The sequence below is a fragment of the Purpureocillium takamizusanense genome, chromosome 6, assembly GCF_022605165.1.
Source record: "Purpureocillium takamizusanense chromosome 6, complete sequence".
In the NCBI taxonomy this organism is placed as follows: Eukaryota; Fungi; Ascomycota; class Sordariomycetes; order Hypocreales; family Ophiocordycipitaceae; genus Purpureocillium; species Purpureocillium takamizusanense.
This window is the reverse complement of record NC_063073.1, coordinates 2,404,427-2,424,188: the sequence shown is the minus strand read 5'-3', so window position 1 is coordinate 2,424,188 and position 19,762 is coordinate 2,404,427. Positions and strand designations below refer to the sequence as shown.

Sequence of the window (19,762 nt, the reverse complement as noted above, 5' to 3'; positions counted from 1 at the left end):
CACGAGGGTTTGCCCAAACATCACACCCACCACACCTGCCACCACAGCAATATTTCCAATGCCAATTGTTTTCATCAACTCAGCGGACCTCTGGGGTCCTATAACTCCCCTCAGCTGGTTCTTTATGTCCGTTGCGATATACACATTAGCCCTACAGTCATGTCGTCTACGATGGTTGTGGCTGGCACCTTTGCTGTACTTTGACTATCGCTCGTTTAGGGGATCAGACTACTGGCCCAACAATGGCATGGATAGTCTTTGGGGGTTTATGATACTCATCTGGGTTACTCATTCTCTGTCTATTCTGTTTCTGGAGGACGACATGCTACTGCTGGGTGACGACAAAGCAACATCTGAGCGCTTGACTTGGCTCCGCAAGTCCTGGTCGACATGGAACAACCCACGTCTCTTATTCACATCCCGAGCAAACACAATCAATGTGAAAGGACTTTCGCATACTGAGGATGGGAACCAATCCCGGTACGTTTTTGCGGCGAGTCGCGCATCTAAGTTGGCCATTTACTGGGTCGTGTGTCGCTTTGTGCAACCACGCGTACTCCCTGGATTATTCGTACCGCTACACGCGACAGATTTCGACGAGACTCGGCAAACCTTTCTGCGACGGTTTGTCCTTCATCACCAAGAGCCAATTACCATGCGTGAGGTTTCTCTGCGCACAGTATTCGCCTTGTTTTGGGCAGCAGCGGCATACGTCACGATAGACGGCGCACATACCGCTCTGTCTCTGCTTTTCGTCGTGGTTCTCCGCATAAATCGCCCTTATGAGTGGCCGTCAATCTATGGATCTATTCTCCAAGCCAGCAGCTTACGCGGCTTCTGGGGAAGATTTTGGCACCGTCTGGTGGTGAGGCCCTATGGAAACATCGGGAGGCTGATAGCCGGACGATTCCTTGGACTCCGCCAAACATCACTACTTTATTCACCGATCGTGGCTTTCTGCATCTTCTTTCTCTCGGGAGTGGCGCATGCAGTGGTGACATGGCAAGTTGAAGACTGCAACTGCTGGCAGCCGGATCTCTATTGGTTTCTCATGAACTTTATTGGAGGCGCAGCAGAAAGCTTCGTTTGCAAAGCTTTCCAGCTTTCAAGACGACAAGCAAAACTATTGCCTGCGACCCCGTCTCAACGATTTGACATTTTGGACCGCTATTCTGTGCAGAGATGCTTCGGCTACATATGGACTTTCCTCTTTTTCTTTTGGAGCGTACCAAAGTGGCAGTATCCCAAGATCCATTGCATATTCGTCCGCAAGCTTCCGAGCTCTAAAGACGGCCATCTCTAGCACAGCACCAACGTTGCGCACTTTAAAGCATGTAGCTATCTCTACTAGACAGAGTTTATACTTGACTTGATTCTCATGGAATGTATCTCGTAGGTTTGCGTATCATTTCATTCATCTTGAGCACCGGCCACCCCACGAATGGCAGACTAGCCTTGACGAAACCTAAAATATGGTGCCGAGAAGCCAAGCCATTTTCACTCGGATAAAGAGAGGTGTCATCTTCATCATTATTGTCCCCTTTAGTGAGAATATATTGCCTAGTAGCCCCTTATCAGCGAAAATGTGAATGCTGTACCAGGAACGACGTACGTTGCTTCATTCAAATCACCACCATCACTTAGAAAATGTGTTTTAATAACACGATGGACCTGTTATTTTGTCAGCTGCTGGATCATGTACAGAGCATGTTGTCGGTCGCAATCGGGTGGCTGTACCATCGGCAGCTTGCGGCCGGGAAACCAGATGACGGGGATATCTCCAGCTGCAGCGTAGTCCTGGCGGTTCCAGAGGAAGAGGACGTCTCCTCGCTGAAATGTTGGCTCCATTGACTCAGACGTCACCACGACTATAGGGATTGGGCTGTTCACTACTAGACTGAGCGTTTTCCAGGCCATGAAAATGATCGTCAGCACTCGAAGGGGGGAGAAAGGCTCCTGCGCGATACGACGCCATGAGAGAGCCATCTTCGGCTTGACGAGCAATGACGTGGCAAGGCCTTGTGCAGTGAGGCAAAGGCTGATCCTAGACGTGATGTGTGTAAGAGCTATTAGGCCTACGGAAATACAATGTGAAAAAATCTAGGTCCGATGATCCGCCGTGCTGTTGGGCGAGCACATGCAATGTCCGGTAGCAGATACTTCGATTAGTCATTTTAGGATAAGACAAGAACATCAACCTATTGCGTAAACCAGATCGTCGAATTACCGCAAGTTCATGATGTCAAGAACATCATCTATCGTAGATCCTTGCCCTTGACGTCACAATCCGCCTACACGTACCTATAGTAACATAGTATGCTCCTGTCGTGATATCATGGCAGGGTGTCGTTTACTTCAGCCATTCTCACAGGGGTTGATAGGTCGTCAGTCTGTTGGCCAACAGCCTACATATACAGTGTCTGCTGCGAATCCTACACGGCGATGATCAGTTGGCCCTATATCGGTACCAACCGATATGGAATGCGGCACTTCTTAGAATCATTGAAGATCATTGCGTCGGCAGTTTGCCCCACCCATCTTGTGTCGCCAACGTTCAACAGGCAGCAGTGACATGTCTATGTTGGCTGGTTGGGTCTCTCAATGTTGCGTGTCTGTCTGTCATCTGATCCGACTTCCGCATGCAGTCCAAACATTGCTTGGGACTACGTATATGACGTCAATGAGCGCGTCTTTGGCATTTTATAAGGGGGATACACGGAATCGACGTGTTAAGGAACAGAATCCTTTCCTCACTACACTAAATCAGTCCCTAACCAGCAAATTACATCATGTTTCCAGAACTCACAGCCTTGAAGCAACCAATCTCACTTCGCCCTGACTGTGCACACGTCGTCAAGGAGCACACTACGTTTCGCATTCAACAGCACGGAAAAGCTTTCTCTTGCGGCAAGTTCACCGTTTTTCGTCCACATAAAGACGGCCTTGTAGCGAAACAGAACAAAGGTGCGTGCACGAAAGGAGAGGAAAGTGAGGGGTCGGCCATTTTGCATGTCGACGGCAAATGCACAACGAAGAACAGAAGGCGCCGTTTCACGGACGCTTCTGGGCTACCGCTCTTTGATGTCTACAGCATGGGCATCGCATGGTTCATCGAACTGCCTGGTGGTTCGAACCCGCCCATCGGACGCATCATGCCGTTAGGCGACGTGCGAACGGACCGCACTGATGTGGACATCGAGAATGCAGCCCCGAACGGTGAGCGGATAACACTGCGTGTCCAGGGTCAGGACATTTGGAAGCTGCGCACCAATGTGTATATGGGCGAGAAAGTCGTCATGACCACGAAGAGAATGGACAAGATTGGTATATATTTTCCTGGAGGGAAGGTTGAATGGACCGTTGACATAGTCGCGGGGATGGACATCGCGCTCGCATCTGCTATCGTCGTGTTCATGGCTGCAACCATGTTTAGTAACGGTACCACTACCGCTACGCCATATTATGTGTCTTGTTGAGATGAAACATCTGACCTACTCCAACCTACTTTGTATAATTAAGAGCTTTCTCTTGGTATGCTACCTTTGGCGTTGTGCAGGTAACATCGAGGAGACGGGTGATGTAGGGACCTCATAGCACTTGAGGAGTTACATGTACTAGGCATACCGCACGCTGTCCAAAGTAGTTGGCAGTGAGACCCTCACGCTGTATATAGAAACGAATGTATCAACGGACTGTCTCTCTCAACAAGTTCCTCGTTCAGAAGCTGACGTTCATGCAAGATGCGAAGGGCAGAGGGGCTGTGAACTTGTGGCGTTGGCGGGGTTGCTGAGTCCAGCTCCCAGCTCCAGCTGCATGTGAGCTGAACGCGGATTCACATGCCAGCTTCCGGATTGCTGACGGCATTCACGACTCACCTCTCGAACATCAACAGCGCAGGCCGCATCTCAGCACTGTTCCGCGAGCAACTGAAGGACCGACACAATGGGCACCCCGCACAAAGTCGTCATCACAAACGTCCGTGTATTCGATGGCCGCGACCTCACCTCGCCGACCGACATAACATTTTCCGACGGCCTCATCGTCGGTAATGACAGCGACGCCAGCGGTGCTGAAGTTGTCGACGGCACAGGCCGCTTCCTTTTCCCCGGGTTCATCGACTCCCACGTCCACCTCAGCGGCGCGCGGCACCAGCTCGAGCAGCTTGCCGACTACGGGGTCACGTCCGCCCTGGGGATGGGAGAATGGTTCCCGGAAAAGGTAAACGCCCTGCGTGGGAGCGCCGGGTTGACGGACATCCTGAGCGCGGGCATACCGGCGACGACTCCAGGGAGCCTGCACAGCAAGATGCTGCCCATAGACTCGCGCGCGTTCGTCACGGGCCCCGCGGATGCGCCGCGCTTCGTGAGGGACCGGCTCGCGCAGGGCGCCGATCACATCAAGATCGTCGCCGACGCGCCGGGCCCGAGCCAGGAGACGGTCAACGCGCTCGTCGCGGCGGCACACGACCAGGGGAAGCTCGTGGTCACGCATGCGGCAACCTACCTGCCCTTCAGCATGGCACTGGAGGCACGTCCGCGCCCGGACTTCATCACTCATGTGCCGCGCGACAAGGTGCTGGACGAAGACGAGGCGCGCAAGATGGCTGAGGCGCAGCAAGTGTCCATCCCGACGCTCGCGATGATGGCCAGCATCTGCTCGCCCCTGCCGTGGAGCGCGATCCTCCGCGTGCTACTCCATCCGTCGCTGCTCCTGACGGTGCTGAAGAGCCGAAGGTTCTTTGCTGGGGCGGAGTCGTATGAGAATTCCGTAGCTTCGGTACAGCAGCTACATCGCGCGGGCGTCAAGATCTTGGTCGGCACGGACTCCAACGAGGAGGAGGACTCGCCGTTTACGATCCCTCACGGCGAATCCATACACCGTGAGATGGAACTGCTGGTCGAGGCCGGGCTCGCCATCACGGATGTACTTAGGGGTGTAACGGTCCTACCTGCTGAGTGTTTCGGGCTGAAGAATCGGGGAGTCATCGAGCCGGGAAGACGAGCCGATCTGGTCCTGCTCAAGGAGAATCCGCTTGAAAACATCCGCGCGACGAGGCAAATTGAGAGGGTGTGGTGCGGAGGAATCGAGCGTGTGAGGGCGTTGTAATCTGCATTCATTCACACTATGTATGGCTCAAGAGCAATTAATGACAATCTCCCCCTCGCCTTCTGGCCTCTCGAAGCCGTTGCAATACATGTCAAAGGTGGCCTCATCCACATTGAACGCCGAGTCCCCATCCCGCCTCTCGTCGGTTTCGTCTAGGGCATCGCGCCTCGCCCTTCTCTCGGTGATGCGCCTCCAGAGTAGCTCTCGCTCAGCTTGCAGAAACACCAAGACCCAGCGCCCTCCATTCTCCTCGATCAATGCCTTGAACTCGTCGCGATATTCTTTGTTCCAAAAGGCCAAGTCGAGAACAACGTCGCGGTTCTCGGCGCGGAGGAGGCGGCGAAGCTCGTCCTTGAGTTTGGCTTGGGCTTCGTCTTGGTATTCTGCGTACTTGGATGGCGCGTAGTCTATTCCATAGAGCCCATGTGCCTCGTGAATCATGGCGTCGACGGACAGGCGCGTAAAGGCTAGTTGCGCTTCAATCGCTTTGGCGAGTGTCGACTTACCCGAGCCTGCAGCACACGACGTTAGATACGGAGTGACTGCAGGTGAGAGTATTTTACTTGCCTGATATTCCACAGGTCATGACGACAATTGGCTGAGGGTTCTCGGGCGTGCGTTGTAAGCTTGGGAACACCTGGTCGCGCGGTCAGACTTATTCATGTTTGCTGGTGGGCAACAAATCCGAAACTGACAATCTTCAAAGCGTCTCGACCAACACCAGTGTTTGCCATTTTAACGACTCGTGAGGCCTATGTAACACGAGGCGGGTGTTTTGATTTCACTGAATCCTTTAGTTTCTGTCGTTTATATTTGTTCATGTAGGAGGAATGCCCTGCGTGGTCTACCAAGAATTTAGAGCGATATTTGATGCGCCAATGAGCCGCGCCCGCTGTGAAAAGGTGAGTCTACCGAGCTAGTGGCCCGTCTTCGCTGCTTTGAGTTGCCAGTCGCTCTGAGTCACCAGCGCATCGAGGTCGAACCTGACACTTGCCAGGCCAATGGAAAGCACCATGCTGGATGCGATAACCAGAGGTTCAGGACAATACGGATGCTATGTGACGTAGCGGTAATGCAAGAGTCATATCATACCACCCGACCCTCAGAGTCCGCCGCGTATGGGGTTGAGAGACTTTGAACGTGCCGAGAAACGGGTCTGTAGAGCGGCGAGTGCGATAGATGCAGGTAGAGTGCTTGCTTCGCGGTGCATGGCTGGGATCGGAGTCGTCTTCCAGACGGGAAGGGCAGCCCTCCAAGACTGTAGTGGTAGCAGCGATTCTTTCATATTGACTGTCTGTCTAGCATTTTGTGTATCTGCATTTGGTACCAGGGGCCTTCCACGCCTCCTCTTATCACTCTCATCCCGGTCTCGTTTCGTCGGCGCCTGACAAGCCGTATGTCACGCGAGGTTAACGGAGAGGTAAACGGACGTGGTCCACATGGAGCTGCCTGCGCATTGATAGATGCAATCACACAGTCGTTGCACGAATGGATGGAACACAAGTGTCGATAATGGTCACCTTGACTAAGAACATTGTCTTTACGAGGAAGTTGCAGCCCTGTGCAGCTTATAAACAACCCTACAGAAGCTTTGCGCATCCATTCGCGATGCCGCCAGGCCTCACCGACCTTTCAGTAGGCAATACGGAAGGGTGCATGAAGCCAGCAGCAGTTACCAGTATGCAGCCGGTAGTCATTGCCATACGCTTGCTAGTACGCCATTTAGGAGCCTGCTCGTTCAAGGCTCTACACCGCTTGTCCAGCGCGTGGACACGCCAACGTACGTGAGACATCCCAAAGCCGCTGACGCATCCCAAAGCAGCACGTCTCTGCGGATATTGCAAAGCCTTCTAACTTCGGCTCTAGATGTCGTAAATCAAGTTTCCTGCATTTGTAGGATCCCGGACTTAGCGCGGATGACAGCATTTAAATTGTTTTCATGTCCAAAACATGTCCCTACTACCGCCTCTGTTGGCGAATCGCACCACAAAATCTTATGCGTGGGCGCCTAGACGACATTCTGAAGCAGCAAACGCGGACTGGACCACCGCCCGATATTGACAATGACGGCGTCCATCGAGAGCGTAGATGTGCTCATCATCGGTTCTGGTGCTGCAGGTCTTACCGCAGCCCTACGTCTGAGCGAGTTGGGGCTCCGATCATTAGTTGTCGAAAAGGCGTCGAAAGTTGGTGGCACTTCCTGCTACTCAGGCGGCTCGCTCTGGATCCCTAACAACCACATCGCCCGTAGGTCCGCTGGCCACGGGGGGGAATGCAACGACAGCTACGAAGATGCTCTGCAATATCTCGAGGCGACAACCGCATCAGAGGACTGTCCATCAGGGGCAACATCGGTCCCCAAATGGACGGCATTCCTGCGACATGGCCCGCGAATGATAGCTTTCCTCGAGTCCTTGGGCTTCCGCTGGCGCCTTTGCCAGCATCACCCTGACTACTACGCCGAGTTGCCCGGAGGTCGGAGGAGTGGGAGATCCCTCGAAGGGGAAATATTTGACCTCCGTCGACTAGGTAAATGGCGGGGTATATTGCGTGCGCCTACTGTGAATACACCGCCTGTTTACTGTCATGAGGCCCGCTCCTTTATGTTTGCGTTCGTGTCGCTGAGTGCATTCTTGGTCGTGGCCCGCGTTGTTCTATGTCGCTGGCTGTGGAAACGACTATTGGGACAGGATCCAGTCACCTTGGGCCGGTCCTTAGTTGGGCAGTTGTTATTGCTCTGTCTGGAGAGGCATGACAGCATTGCGATTCGGACACGGTGTGCATTCCAACGATTCGTCGTCAATGAAGCCCTCGGCGAGGGACTAGGGTCATATATTGACGGGGCCGTGGTCAAGAATGTTCAGACTGGCCAGACTACAGTGGTGAGGGCAACTAAGGGAGTTATTCTCGCTGCCGGAGGGTTCGCCGCCAACCAGGAGATGAGAGAGCGATATCTTCACCAGCCTACAAACGCCGCCTGGAGCTTGGCCTCTCTGGATGACCAAGGAGACGCGATTCTAGCCGGCATGGAGATTGGCGCTCGCACAGCAATGATGCAGTCAACCTGGGGCACACCTGTCATTCTCGATCCCGCAACCACGGTACCCTCCATGTTCCTGTACGAAAGATGTGTGCCGCACTGTCTCATGGTGGACGGCCGAGGTGAGCGTTTTACGAACGAATCAGGTCCATACGGCGCCCTTGTTGACGATCAATATGCTCGCCACCGCCATGTTGAGACTGTCCCTGCCTGGATGATATTCGACGCCCGACATCGAAATCGCTACCCCCTAGGGTTATGCGGTGGGCGGGTTCTTCTGCCCCTTCTCGGCTTCTCGACAAGCGGCGGCGGAGCCAGGACGCTTGCCAGAGACGCTACTAGTCTTCAAGGGCTCGCTGAATCAATTCAAGTACCCCCAAGTAGCCTCGTGCGCACCGTCACAGACTTCAACCATGCGATAACCACGGGCCAAAAGGACCCGAAGTTTCGTCGTGGCGAAAGTGCATTCGACAGTTACTACGCGCCAACTGGAAGTTTAGGCACCATAGAGCGTGCACCGTTCTACGCAATTCCCGTCTATCCTGGGGATATAGGAACCCGTGGCGGCCTTCTAACCGACGAGAATGCGCGGGTCATCGACAAGTGCGGCTCCCCCATCACAGGGCTTTACGCAGTAGGTAATACCGCGGCAACGCTGCTGGGCAATGCATATCCTGGTCAAGGTTCCACGTTAGGTCCGGGGCTGACCGCGGCTTTCGTTGCCGCAACGCACCTCGCTGGAGCAAAGCTGGAATGATCCCCATTATTACGGACGTTATTCCTTTGTTTGTGTGTATTTGCCGTGTACTTTGCAGTCGAACCGTATGTGGCCGGGCGTAACCATTACTCCAGAACGGAGCTGCTCGCACGAATACACGCGTCATGCTCTGACTACACTGCATAGTTTCGCAGCCCATCTCTCAGCTGTGCAGGGACATTTCATTTTAGCGACGTCGACATTCTGGTGGAGCTATGTAGCCTGCATAATGTTCCTGAAAAGAAAATCGTTACGTGTGATGTGCCCCAAGAAGGTTTCGCTTGGTGTGACGTGTTTGAAACGCTCTGCGTGCATCTGGCCTGCCAGAACCGGGACAAAGCCGAAGGAGGCAAGAGAAAGGAGGCAAGAAACGTCCCATTGTTCCGGGTATTTCGGCTTCTTCGCACATGCACATGTACGTTACTAGCATGTGTTGGCCAATACCGTATGCTACGATCCGACTCGTCTTTACAATTGCGTTGGGTTGGCTGAGGCTGCCCTGAGCCTGCCACGGCGGACGAGCCATTTGCTACCGCAGAAGGAAAGGTTTCGAAAGGTCCGCTGCACTTGTGTAAATGAATCACAAAGTCACAATGGCCGTATTCCTTTAATAGATGACACAGCGCCTGGCCGGAAGCTCACGAAGGTGCCGTCGTGGTAGCACAGCTTAGTGACGACTGCTAAAGGCTACATGATGTGATTGAGGGCCCAACACGCTTCCTATTGAGCATCATCTTTGTTTACCACATTGAATACGATCTTGCTATAGCGGGCTAGGCCTGTGCGGGTCTCGGCAGTCGCTCTCGACCTGATTTCACACGAGCTTCAGAGGTAGCCCAGGAGCTCGCGCCCCTTTCCCAAGTCTTTACCTCATGTTTCTTCCTCTCTTCTGTAACTTGAGGTTTTTCGTTGCAGCCACTCAGCTAAATGTCAAACACTAATTGAGACCGTTACAGTTGCTCACACACGCCATCCAATTGTGCGATTGCTCCAGGCTCCTGATGCATCTACATCTTGCTTGACGAGTCGAAGCTGTTGCATACTACGGGGGCCGTAGCTCTCCATGAGAGGCTGATCAGCCATGGCCTCGTTCATGAAAATTGGAAAAGGCCTGACGATGGGACATTGCTGTTCTCCAACAGTCACTTCTGGCACTGTTCGAGCCTGATTCAGACGGCCAAGCCCATCATGCATCTTGACATATGCCTCGAGAGTATCCGTCAGCTCTCGAGAGAACTCATTGACTCGTATGTCATCGAGAGGAAGACACCAGTGAAAGATGGTTCTAGTCAAAGGTGCCAGCGTCAGCAGCATTCAGAGTATTTGATGTTCTCAACAAGCGGACATACGCAAACCAAAGATGATCACCTGCTCTTGGGTCCATATCGAGAGCATTGGTTCCTCTAGCTATAGATTCTTCAGCCACCAGTCGAGGCACATATTGGAATGCATTAGTAAGTGATAGGCCTAGGGCCCATGGTGCCCGCTTTGCAAAGGAGTCGAATGTCGCTAAGTGGTGGTTGATTATATCCCTGCCTCGTCGCCCTGGGAACACGGGAACAGCAGAGACCTGCGGTGCGCGGGTAAGCGCTGGGCAATATCAGGTTTACAGGTGACTGACGCGTATTGCAACTCGGCCTCCACGAGTGTTGCCGATGCGATCATTCGCCTTTAGCTGCTCAAGTACATCAGAAACTCGTGTGTGCGTGCGCCTTGCTTCTTGCAATCTCCTACCAGTGACGTATACGAGCGGGCCCTCGTGTTGTCAAGCCAGGGCTTAAAGGTCTCGAGCTGCCCAAATGTTCCGGCCGGTGGGACTGGGCCGTCGTAGAAGTAGAAAACTTTCCCCGGCAAGTCAGCTCGAGGTTCGTGGCTTTTCACCGCGGTCGGCAGTTGCAGGACGCACCGACTGCGAAGCTTACGAGCCCGTTGAACATATTCTCATGTGTCAAGATCACGGACGCGTCGGGGTCCGCCTGGGTCTCTAGAAATGAATGGTATGCTTCGCTCAATGCGACCCGTTGAGAGTTGCGGTAGACGCGATACCCACCCCATACCTGCGCACCTGTCACTATGTATCCTGGTGTTGGGGGACTGCGTGGTATGGGCAGGGAAATGGAGGTTGACCTTGCCGATGGGATACGTTGTGAGGTTGAACTTCGTTACGATGCCTCCATAATGCTTGTTAGCAACGGGCGCCTCGGTCGGTCATAGAGATACAACGCCTCTTAGTGCCGGAACACGTAGGGTTGCGTGCCTCAAATCTCACCAAACTGCCCGCCTCCTCCACACAATGCAAAGTAAAGATGCTTGTTATGCGATGGGCTAGCTATGGTAATGGTGCCGTTAGGAAGAACAATCTCATAGTCCAGGACATTATCGCAAGCCAGCCTACGAGAACGAGTTCAGTGAAAGGAGCCAATTTACTACTGGATCTGGCGACTGACCCGTATTTCGCACTGAGGAAACTGAACCCGCCGCCGAGAATGGAGCCGCCGACACCTACATCACCTAAAAGACTTGCATGAAGCGTGTCAGCGTACAACCAGGGCTCGCGCAGGCAGGCTTGGTTTCTGACTCATTCGCCCACCGACCGCTGCCACGCTTCTTGCGTCCAAGACAGACTGGACCTGTCCCCATCGAGCACCGGGCCCAACGATAGCAGAATTACCATCAGCTGACGGTTGTATTGTGTTCAGCTGGCTGAGAGAGATCAGAACGCCCCCATGTACGCTGTTGAATCCGGGGTTGTGGTTGTGTCCACCGCTCTTGACCGCAAAGGGGACGTTTGAGTTGTCGTCGAGGAGCACGCTCACTGACTTTTGGACATCAGAGGTTTCCTCTGGATACACTATGCATCTTGGGAGCAAATCGCCGCATGTTTGAGAGTAGTATGCGTTGAGCTCCTTTTGATATCGAAGCACGTTGCTTGGCCATATGACCTGATTGGGGCGCAATTGCGATGATAGCTTAGCACATGCCAGTGTGCTATTCGCGTAAATGGAGTCGTGAGACTCTGGCGCAGCCCTCAAATAGCTAGCTGCCAGAATGAGGGCGCGAGGTAAGCTCCATACATAGGGGAAGGACATGCCGAGACGTAAGCGGGACTGTGCGTGGACAGGGACAGCGATGGCCTGTCTGTCGGTTTAGTGGACCAGGTTGGAGAGACATGGTGGCGGCTTCAAATTTCCCAGCCGAGCAAGCGACTTAAATGGCTTTCGAAGAAATTGGCGGGATGTCCACCTATGACGACAAACCTCAGGAGCGGTCCAACGAGGCCCAGTCGCGAATAACAAGTGGCTGTCTGGGCCCAGCTTGCGCAACCCGTCGTTGCAAGAATGTGAGACACGTTACAAGTCATTCGAAGCGGTCTTCCTTTTCTTGAATAGGCAATCTGCTGTACAGGTACGACAAGTCACTTCGTACTATCAATCTCAACTCTGCTACCGAGGCTACTGACCGCTTCCTTTCGGCTGGATCGCCACAGCACGGGATACTTTAACTTGCACCCGAACATTGAACTCTAGACCTTCTTCCACCGTACATGGGAAACTCATTGCCATCCACCGGTCCGCAACACGTAAGCTGTCACAGTTGTGGCAATACCACAGATGTTTCATGTGTCTAGTAGCTACCGGATCGTTGTCTCTCACGGCTCGTTTGTCTTGGGATGGTAAGACAACTGCCACTTGTCAAAGAGCCTTAGACGCAAAGCCGCCTCTGGCTCGCACGGGGGCATTTATTAGTTTCCCGACGCAATTGGCGGTGTGATAAGTCTTAAATCGCGCCAAGTCGGCCATTGCCGACTTGCTGGTTGCTAGGTAAAGCAGCCAAACCCTGCCAACTACAGCCAGAAGACCGGACAGACCGGACACCCGCAGCACCGGGGACCCACATAACCCACCTCCACTCGTCGGCCTTTAACGATCAACGTTTGCCCAAAACAGATGACTGTCTCACTGCCTTGGTTTTCGGCCCAGAGGTCGATGGCTCGTTATCGGCGACAGCGGACGGCGTGGGCGATGGTCACGGGCTCTTCCGCAGGTATCGGCCTTGCTTGTGCAAGAGAACTTGCCAGTCGTGACTTTGACATTATTCTGCTCGGTCACAAGGAGCACGAGCTTGAGGAGGCACGTCGCCAGGTCTTAGCCAGGAGGGCTGACGTTCAGGTCAAAACTGTCATCATCAACTGTGTTACAGCAACAGCCGAGGATATTCACAGGGCTCTCCAACCAATTTATAATCTGGAGATCACAGTTCTTGTCAATAACGTTGGCGGTCTGGTGCCAGTACAACCATCTGGGTTCAAGCCGATATGGAGGTACACAGCTGAGGAAATCGACGCCACTATCAACCTCAACCTACGCTTCATGGCTCACTTGACTCGTTTGCTTATGCCGATTTTAATACAAAACAGTCCTGCCTTGATTATCAGCATAAGCTCGCAGGCAAGATTCGGTTGCCCGTATACGGCAGTCTACAGTGGGGCCAAAGCCTTCGTCGCATCACTGAGTAACGCCGTGAATCGAGAAAACACGCTGGACGGGGTGGATGTGTCCGCTATTGCCGTCATTTCTGGCGAGGTTCGATCCCAGGCGAACTCGCGGCCGGCAACCGGCATGATCGAGTGTGATGTGTTTGCTAGGGAACTGTTCAACAAGGCGCCCGCTGCCGCGGCCCTCGGAACCATGGAGATTACCGTCCACTGGAAGCATCGACTGACGGGGAGTTTGCTGAGGGCTCTGCCTGAGTGGCTCCTAGCCAGGATGATCGTGAAAAACCTTCACCGGGGTGACCCAGGATAAACTTGTTTTGACGAGACTTAACGAGTAGAAGAATGGACATAGCTTGGCCACACGCCCAACACCAGAGCAACGCTACGAAAGGCATATAAGACGTAGAGAATTACTTTACATACCCTAGCTATAGATGTTGGGAGTCTAACATTCGGCTGCCGCACAGCAATTGGCCTTGACCAGCCCCGTATCATTCCAGTCATGTTCGCTTCCAAAGTGCCTCTCTGTGAAGTCGCCAGTCTCCTGATATAGCAGCCTTCCAGATACCGTACATGCCTCCAATGGGCCAGAGGGCAGCTATCGAAGCCCCCCACTCGCGTTGCTCCCGCTCTTGGGCCTCCACATTGATTGTTACCTTGTCAAATACGGTTGGCAGGGCCGTAGCATGGTATTTGTGCCTTAGGCGATCATACCACGTTCGGTCGTAAATTCCCCAAAACTCGTCCTCGGTATAGTAGCAATGTGCATATAGCCATTTGCGACCTCCCAACGTGTGCAGCTTGGATTCGAGGACGCGGTTCATCGATACAAAGTCGTTCCAGCGCCGTGGTCCCCACCCCCAAACACCAATGTTGAGCATAGGCCCAGACACGCCCTCGAGGCCCTTCTTCTTCAAGTCATCCCCAGCACAGGTGACGGGATGGAAGGTTGGCGTGCGAGCATGCCGCAGGGGACATAGCCAGAGCGGTCGAATATCCATGTCCTTGGTGACAAACTGGATGAACTCCTTGGCAGCGTCGTATGGCAAAGCTACATCTTGAACCATGAAGCGCGAAGATATGCCGCCAGAGTGGAGGGCGTGGTAAAGCGTGCGCGCGTGAGAAAAGTCGTCGAGAAGCCAGCGAAAGAAGCTGTTGAAGGGAATGTACTTGAAGTACGTGTAACCTTGGCGGCCCACCCAGAACGCAGCGCGATCGTAGCGAAATAAGTACTCCGCTAACGGAATGTAGTCCACAAACGGCAGTGTTGGCTCGGCTGTCCTCGTTACTTCATGGACGTGCATGTAAAACCAAGGATCAGCGGCGTCACTAAAGGTCTGTACATTGTAGTCTGCAGGCTTTTCGTCTACAAGCTGGCCGGTAATGACGGCGCTATGAGTATCGTCGAAGAGGATGCCGTCGACATAGTCGTTGTCGTCGCTGTTGGTTGCTGACTGAATTTGGGAGAGAGCCTCGTCAACAGTCTTGACGCGCTGGTATGTCGTCCGAACGAACTTCTTTGCTTCGATTAGGCGAACCTCCAACAAAGTGATCACGCCAAGCGTGCCAGCTGCCCCCGCCGCACCGTAGAACAAGTCTGCGCGTTCCGTTCTCGATGCCGCGACGATCTCGCCGTTTCCCAGTACCATTTCCACCGAGTTGATAGTGTCGCTGAAGAAACCATGGCGGAATGAGCTGCTTTCGCCGGATGTCCCCGAAAACCCCCCTCCAGTCGTGATACCAGGAAACTCCATGACTACGGGAGGGATCAGCCCATGGCTGAGCGTGGCCTCGACTAGACGATCCATTGGCACGTTCGGCTCCACGAGGGCGACTTTCGCGCCACAATTGACAGACACAACGTTGGACAGAGCGGTGATGTCGATGACCTTGCTACCAGCATGGAGGCGGCCCGGGCGCGTGGAGTTACTAGAGCCATGGAAAATTCGGAAAGATTGCCGGTCTTCAAAGCAGTTGCGAATGGCTACAGCAATGTTGGCGACCGATCGAGAGTGCTGCTCCATGGTTGGTGAAGAGACGGATGATGTTCCAGGAGAGAGACACTCTTTAGATCTCCCAGCTTCAAGATCGGCGTGGGAGAATGCCTAGGTTGCCAGGCGCGGGCGTTGGCAATTTATTCTAGCAGGCGGCACCGTCTTGGCTTCTGATCTCAATATGACGATGGCATCTTCTTCTGACTTGACAGCGACTTCTCACTTACTACTTGACCCGAGACACAGCGTCGACCTAAAATAGGCCAAAACACCACCATCTTCCGCTGCTGTTAAGGCTGGGTCTCGAAAGGTTAAGTGAGACACCACGGTGATTCCCTGCTGCCCTATTGGCACCGGCACCACGCTCCGAGAAGCGGTGTGGTTGGCTTGGACAGAACAAAAGAAGAAGCGACCAGCTGGGTCCGATCTCCGCATAGCTATAGAGTCCCAACCAAATCGCCACCAGGGCACAACGTCTTCAGGCCGTGGCTTCTAATGGCCCTATACTTCTGCCAGCTGGCCCAACCCCCGAGTGCTCCACCTGCCAGCTAGCAAGACATCCACAACCGCTTCAAGCTATTCTGCCCTTTTATACAAGCTACACCGGGCCGTTAGCAGCATTCTACATTTTCATGTTTGCTGGCAGCTGCTTTGCAACGCATTGGGGATTGTACGTATACAATATCCGATATCAGGAGGTTGAAGACCGGTGCCCGGGACTTCTGTGAGTCCCATCTTATCCCTGGAGAACGCGGTGATCCCGCCCTGTCAATTATGTAGACCTAAAAGATGCCTGGCACCAATCTCCACGGCACCACTTGCTGATATTCGTCCCACCACGTCCCGTACTTGGCCGAGCACCGCCTTTCATCCCGGTAGCACCGATGAATTAGCAAGGAGGCCATCCATATAAAGTACGAGTATGGAAGTAAATGCGACCAGCCGCAGCAGACACACATGCAAAAAGACAATATGATGTCGCCAGTGTAGTTAGGATGTCGTACCAAACCCCAACATCCTTACTCCATTAGAATTCCTCTTGTACGACTCAAGTTCCCATGGTTTACTCACCAGATCGAAGAAGCAGCGATTTATGCTTTTTCCCACCTGTGGTAGTGTATACAGCCTCAATGACACGGGGCTCGGCACCTGCGATCCGGCACCTCCCACCGCTCTGCCGCAAAATGTATTTTTGATGGTTCGCCAGCCTGAACAAGAGATAGCCAAGAATTCCGGCAGCGAGAATGGTGGATAGCGCTGCCGGCGAAAGCACTATGAAATGCGAGGAGAGGTACTGTGCCTGCGAGGTGTACACGAGTGGGAGCCAGACAGCAGAGCCCCAGCCCAGGTAGAAGCCGAAGTGATCGTGCGCGATATCAATTGTGCCTAGATACCTGTGCATAGCGTCAATATTAAAAGAAAATACAATTAAAAGTGACCGAAGGAGGTGATCTATGCCGCACCATTCTTCGTTGATAAAAAAGTCGACTACGTAGACAGCATGAAGGAGTATCACAGCCACCATGGAGTTGGAAACGGCGCCAAACCGACGATATTGCTGAGCTAGAAACGACAAGTCTCTGCGCCAGCTTTTAGAAACATACATACACGTTTCGGATCGAAAACTCACAATACGATCCAAGAGTTCATCCCCAGTCGGCCAATCTGGAAAGTCTTTACATCCCAGTAGCGACCAAGTCGAGGGTTTAACTCGACGCCAGCGAGGAAATCGTGAAATACAGACCCTATTTCTCGTATAAGCATTGCGAAACCAGTTGAAGCATTTGGTAAACGGTACCGCTGAATCTTCGATCCATGCCCTGACTTGGTAGCAAGCGGCCCTTTGCCAAGGCCAGCACTGCCACCACAAGTCCGTAAATATTGGCAGATGCAAAGATCAATGGGAAGTGCTGCGCTGGAGCGGACACAGCCTCAACGCCGCCAACTTTGAACATGGAAAACCATAACCCCATGGTAAGACACCAGGATAGGAACCCGTTTATGCGGTATGGCAGGCTAAGGCCGGAGGGTGTTGGCGGACCGTGGACGACTCTACCTGGAAGTAAAGAGTATAGAAGCGCCTGAATTAAAATCCAGGCCAAGTAACCCGCCACAGGTCCTGTTGAAATTCTCGAAAGGTGATTGCGGAAAAGGGCCACTGGCGATGTCGCAGTGGCCAGCTCTCGAGCTCCCCGAGAAAGCGAGCCGTCGAAGTCGTACAAGCAGATGCATGCAAAAAGGACAAAGGCCTGAGCAGAAAGCATGAATACTAGACTCAAAATGCCGGACACTGGCGAAACCCGGTTCCTTCTGCCCCAGAGCGTATACAGGTCTCTGGTGTTGCCATTGTTTCTTGGTGTGTTCCGAGGGGATGTTGACCCTAACACTGGGGTGATGGGCTGTCGAGGACGCAGCATGTTTGTGGCAGAAATCGGGGTTCAAAGCTATATTGCTGCGTGTAGTAAGTGAACGCGTTGAGGAAAGCCAGGCAAGGTGTCCGTTGCTACTTGTACGCTGGATATATGTGTATTTGAGGATAGCGCGTGGCGGCGGTGTACAAGCCTTCTACTTCGCATCGTGACATACATCAGTAGTCTCCTCTACAACGAGCATCTGCAATGTGGGCCCGATCGCAACTTGAATCTTTCGTATGCACATCTTGCTCTCATCGGCACATTTCGCTCTTGTTTTTTGACACTAGATTTGCGGCAAGGGATCTCTGTATACGTAGCACAGCGCCTAGACAGAAAAGAAGAAAGTATGATCTGCACGACGTGCACGTAACTCTTCCACTAGACGAGTCTCGTCCGTCAGCAGGGCTAGCCGGATACGTGGCCGCGACTGTAACTGCCAGTGCCAAGCAAGGAATCGGACGGCGTACGCCCCCCGCCCCGTACGCCCACGACGGCGGTCCGCACGCGAAGGATAGGACGAAGCGAGCCCCCGTCACCGCTTCCACTTATTACAGGACAAGGCCCAGACCAGCGATCAGCACGTCGTGCAGGAAGCGGCGGATCGACAGCAAAAAGACGCCAGCAGACGACGTCAAGAAAACGACATTCAGCCAAGACCGCCAGCGCAACCGAACACCGATCCGCATGGCAAGCCTTAGACAACGTCCGCCACCGCCGCAGTCGACATTTAGACGCAAGTCCCTGCCACTGCCCAAACCACTGGCGCGTATTGTCCAATGCCCTGCTCGACGCGGTCAGCAACACCCGGCTTGAAAATGAGTGGCTTTTTAAAGTAACGCGTTTAAACTATTTTACCCCCTGCTAGTAAGTTATATATACAACCTTTATTACCTATTTAATCGGGTCTATAATAGATTCTACTATATTTAATAAGGGCGTTTGATATATAATGGCACGATAATAAGAGGTGTAGGACAAAACGGATGTTATATGTAATGTATCGGTAATCTAAGAGTCATACCATGCCACCCAGCCCTCAGTGTCTGCCACCATCCATCATCCCTTTAGAAGGGCTTGCGCACGCGCGAGACGGGCTTATGAGCCTGCGCGAGAGAGCGCTTACCCCCAGCAGTGCCGGTTTGCTCCCCCGTCCCCTGGGGGAACTTTGCTCCGAGAATCTTCTCCCCCTCCACCCAAGCGGCCATGGACTCGTCGGCCTTCTTCTTCTGCTCGGGGGTGAAGGTGGCAATCAGCTCCGCGTTAGCCTTCTCCACCTTCTTGTCCGCCTCCTTGAGCTTCGCGAGATTCTCCGGAGACAGCGGGTTGCCATTGTAGTCGACGAACTGCCCGGGGGCCGCGCTCGTAGCCGGGTTCTGGGGAGCCGCCAGGGCGGAAACGGCGACTGAGGGGGAGGGGGGTTCACACGTCAGTAGGCGGGAGGATGTGTTAGCGTGGGGGGCGTAGACGACTCACAAGCCAGAAGAGCGAAGGCACTGATGCGAACCATTGTTGAAGATTTGGTGGTGTTGGTGGCTAGGACCTGAAGTTGAAGATTGGGAAAATGTGATTAAAGAATAGCACGTGCGGTAACCAGACCGGACGTTGTTGTGAATGGAATGAGATGGAAAGATGATTGATGTGTTGCTGATGTTCTGTTTGTCGAAAGGGGGATCATCCAGCACGTTTTTATATTCTTCAAGATTGTCTTGATTCAAGAAAGGCAGTAAGAGTACGCAGATGCTTCATGGTGATACAGCTCTCCTACCAGCCTGACGCATGTTTCATTGATGGCAAAGCTGGAAAAGGTTTGGTCGGCGTCAACATGAAGTGCTTCAGAGAGGCCGCACTCTTTGAAACGACCCGGGTTGGTACTGACATAAGCAACAGGGTACGCCGGCGCGACATCTCAGAACTGTAAGAGATTCTCTAGATGTACTTTTGATATTGCCTCTGACT

The 19,762-nt window shown here is 53.3% G+C and overlaps 6 protein-coding genes across 6 annotated transcripts; 3 read left to right on the top strand and 3 right to left on the bottom strand.

Moving 5' to 3' along the window:
• Positions 1-3,092: 3,092 nt before the first annotated feature.
• Positions 3,093-3,476, top strand: JDV02_007224 (uncharacterized protein; the record flags this gene model as incomplete). The annotated part of the gene is made up of 2 exons (XM_047988697.1): positions 3,093-3,324; positions 3,370-3,476. The coding sequence occupies 2 exons, from the start codon at positions 3,093-3,095 to the stop codon at positions 3,474-3,476; spliced, it is 339 nt and encodes a 112-aa protein (XP_047844695.1).
• A 443-nt stretch (positions 3,477-3,919) lies between these two features.
• On the top strand, positions 3,920-5,158 carry JDV02_007223 (uncharacterized protein). Its single transcript, XM_047988696.1, has one exon. The coding sequence runs from the start codon at positions 3,943-3,945 to the stop codon at positions 5,104-5,106; it is 1,164 nt and encodes a 387-aa protein (XP_047844694.1). The 5' UTR covers positions 3,920-3,942; the 3' UTR covers positions 5,107-5,158.
• Positions 5,108-5,928, bottom strand: JDV02_007222 (uncharacterized protein). The gene is made up of 3 exons (XM_047988695.1): positions 5,802-5,928; positions 5,674-5,743; positions 5,108-5,618 (listed from the first exon to the last, which is right to left on the bottom strand). Exons 1-3 carry the CDS (start codon positions 5,838-5,840, stop codon positions 5,134-5,136), a joined length of 594 nt encoding a protein of 197 aa, XP_047844693.1. The 5' UTR covers positions 5,841-5,928; the 3' UTR covers positions 5,108-5,133.
• A 6,997-nt stretch (positions 5,929-12,925) lies between these two features.
• JDV02_007221 (uncharacterized protein) lies at positions 12,926-13,708 on the top strand (the record flags this gene model as incomplete). The annotated part of the gene is made up of 1 exon (XM_047988694.1): positions 12,926-13,708. The coding sequence occupies one exon, from the start codon at positions 12,926-12,928 to the stop codon at positions 13,706-13,708; it is 783 nt and encodes a 260-aa protein (XP_047844692.1).
• Positions 13,709-13,898: 190 nt separating this feature from the next.
• JDV02_007220 (uncharacterized protein) lies at positions 13,899-15,422 on the bottom strand (the record flags this gene model as incomplete). Its single annotated transcript, XM_047988693.1, has 1 exon — positions 13,899-15,422. The coding sequence occupies one exon, from the start codon at positions 15,420-15,422 to the stop codon at positions 13,899-13,901; it is 1,524 nt and encodes a 507-aa protein (XP_047844691.1).
• Positions 15,423-18,870: 3,448 nt separating this feature from the next.
• On the bottom strand, positions 18,871-19,445 carry JDV02_007219 (uncharacterized protein; the record flags this gene model as incomplete). The annotated part of the gene is made up of 2 exons (XM_047988692.1): positions 19,280-19,445; positions 18,871-19,208 (listed from the first exon to the last, which is right to left on the bottom strand). The coding sequence occupies exons 1-2, from the start codon at positions 19,311-19,313 to the stop codon at positions 18,871-18,873; spliced, it is 372 nt and encodes a 123-aa protein (XP_047844690.1). The 5' UTR covers positions 19,314-19,445.
• Positions 19,446-19,762: the final 317 nt, after the last annotated feature.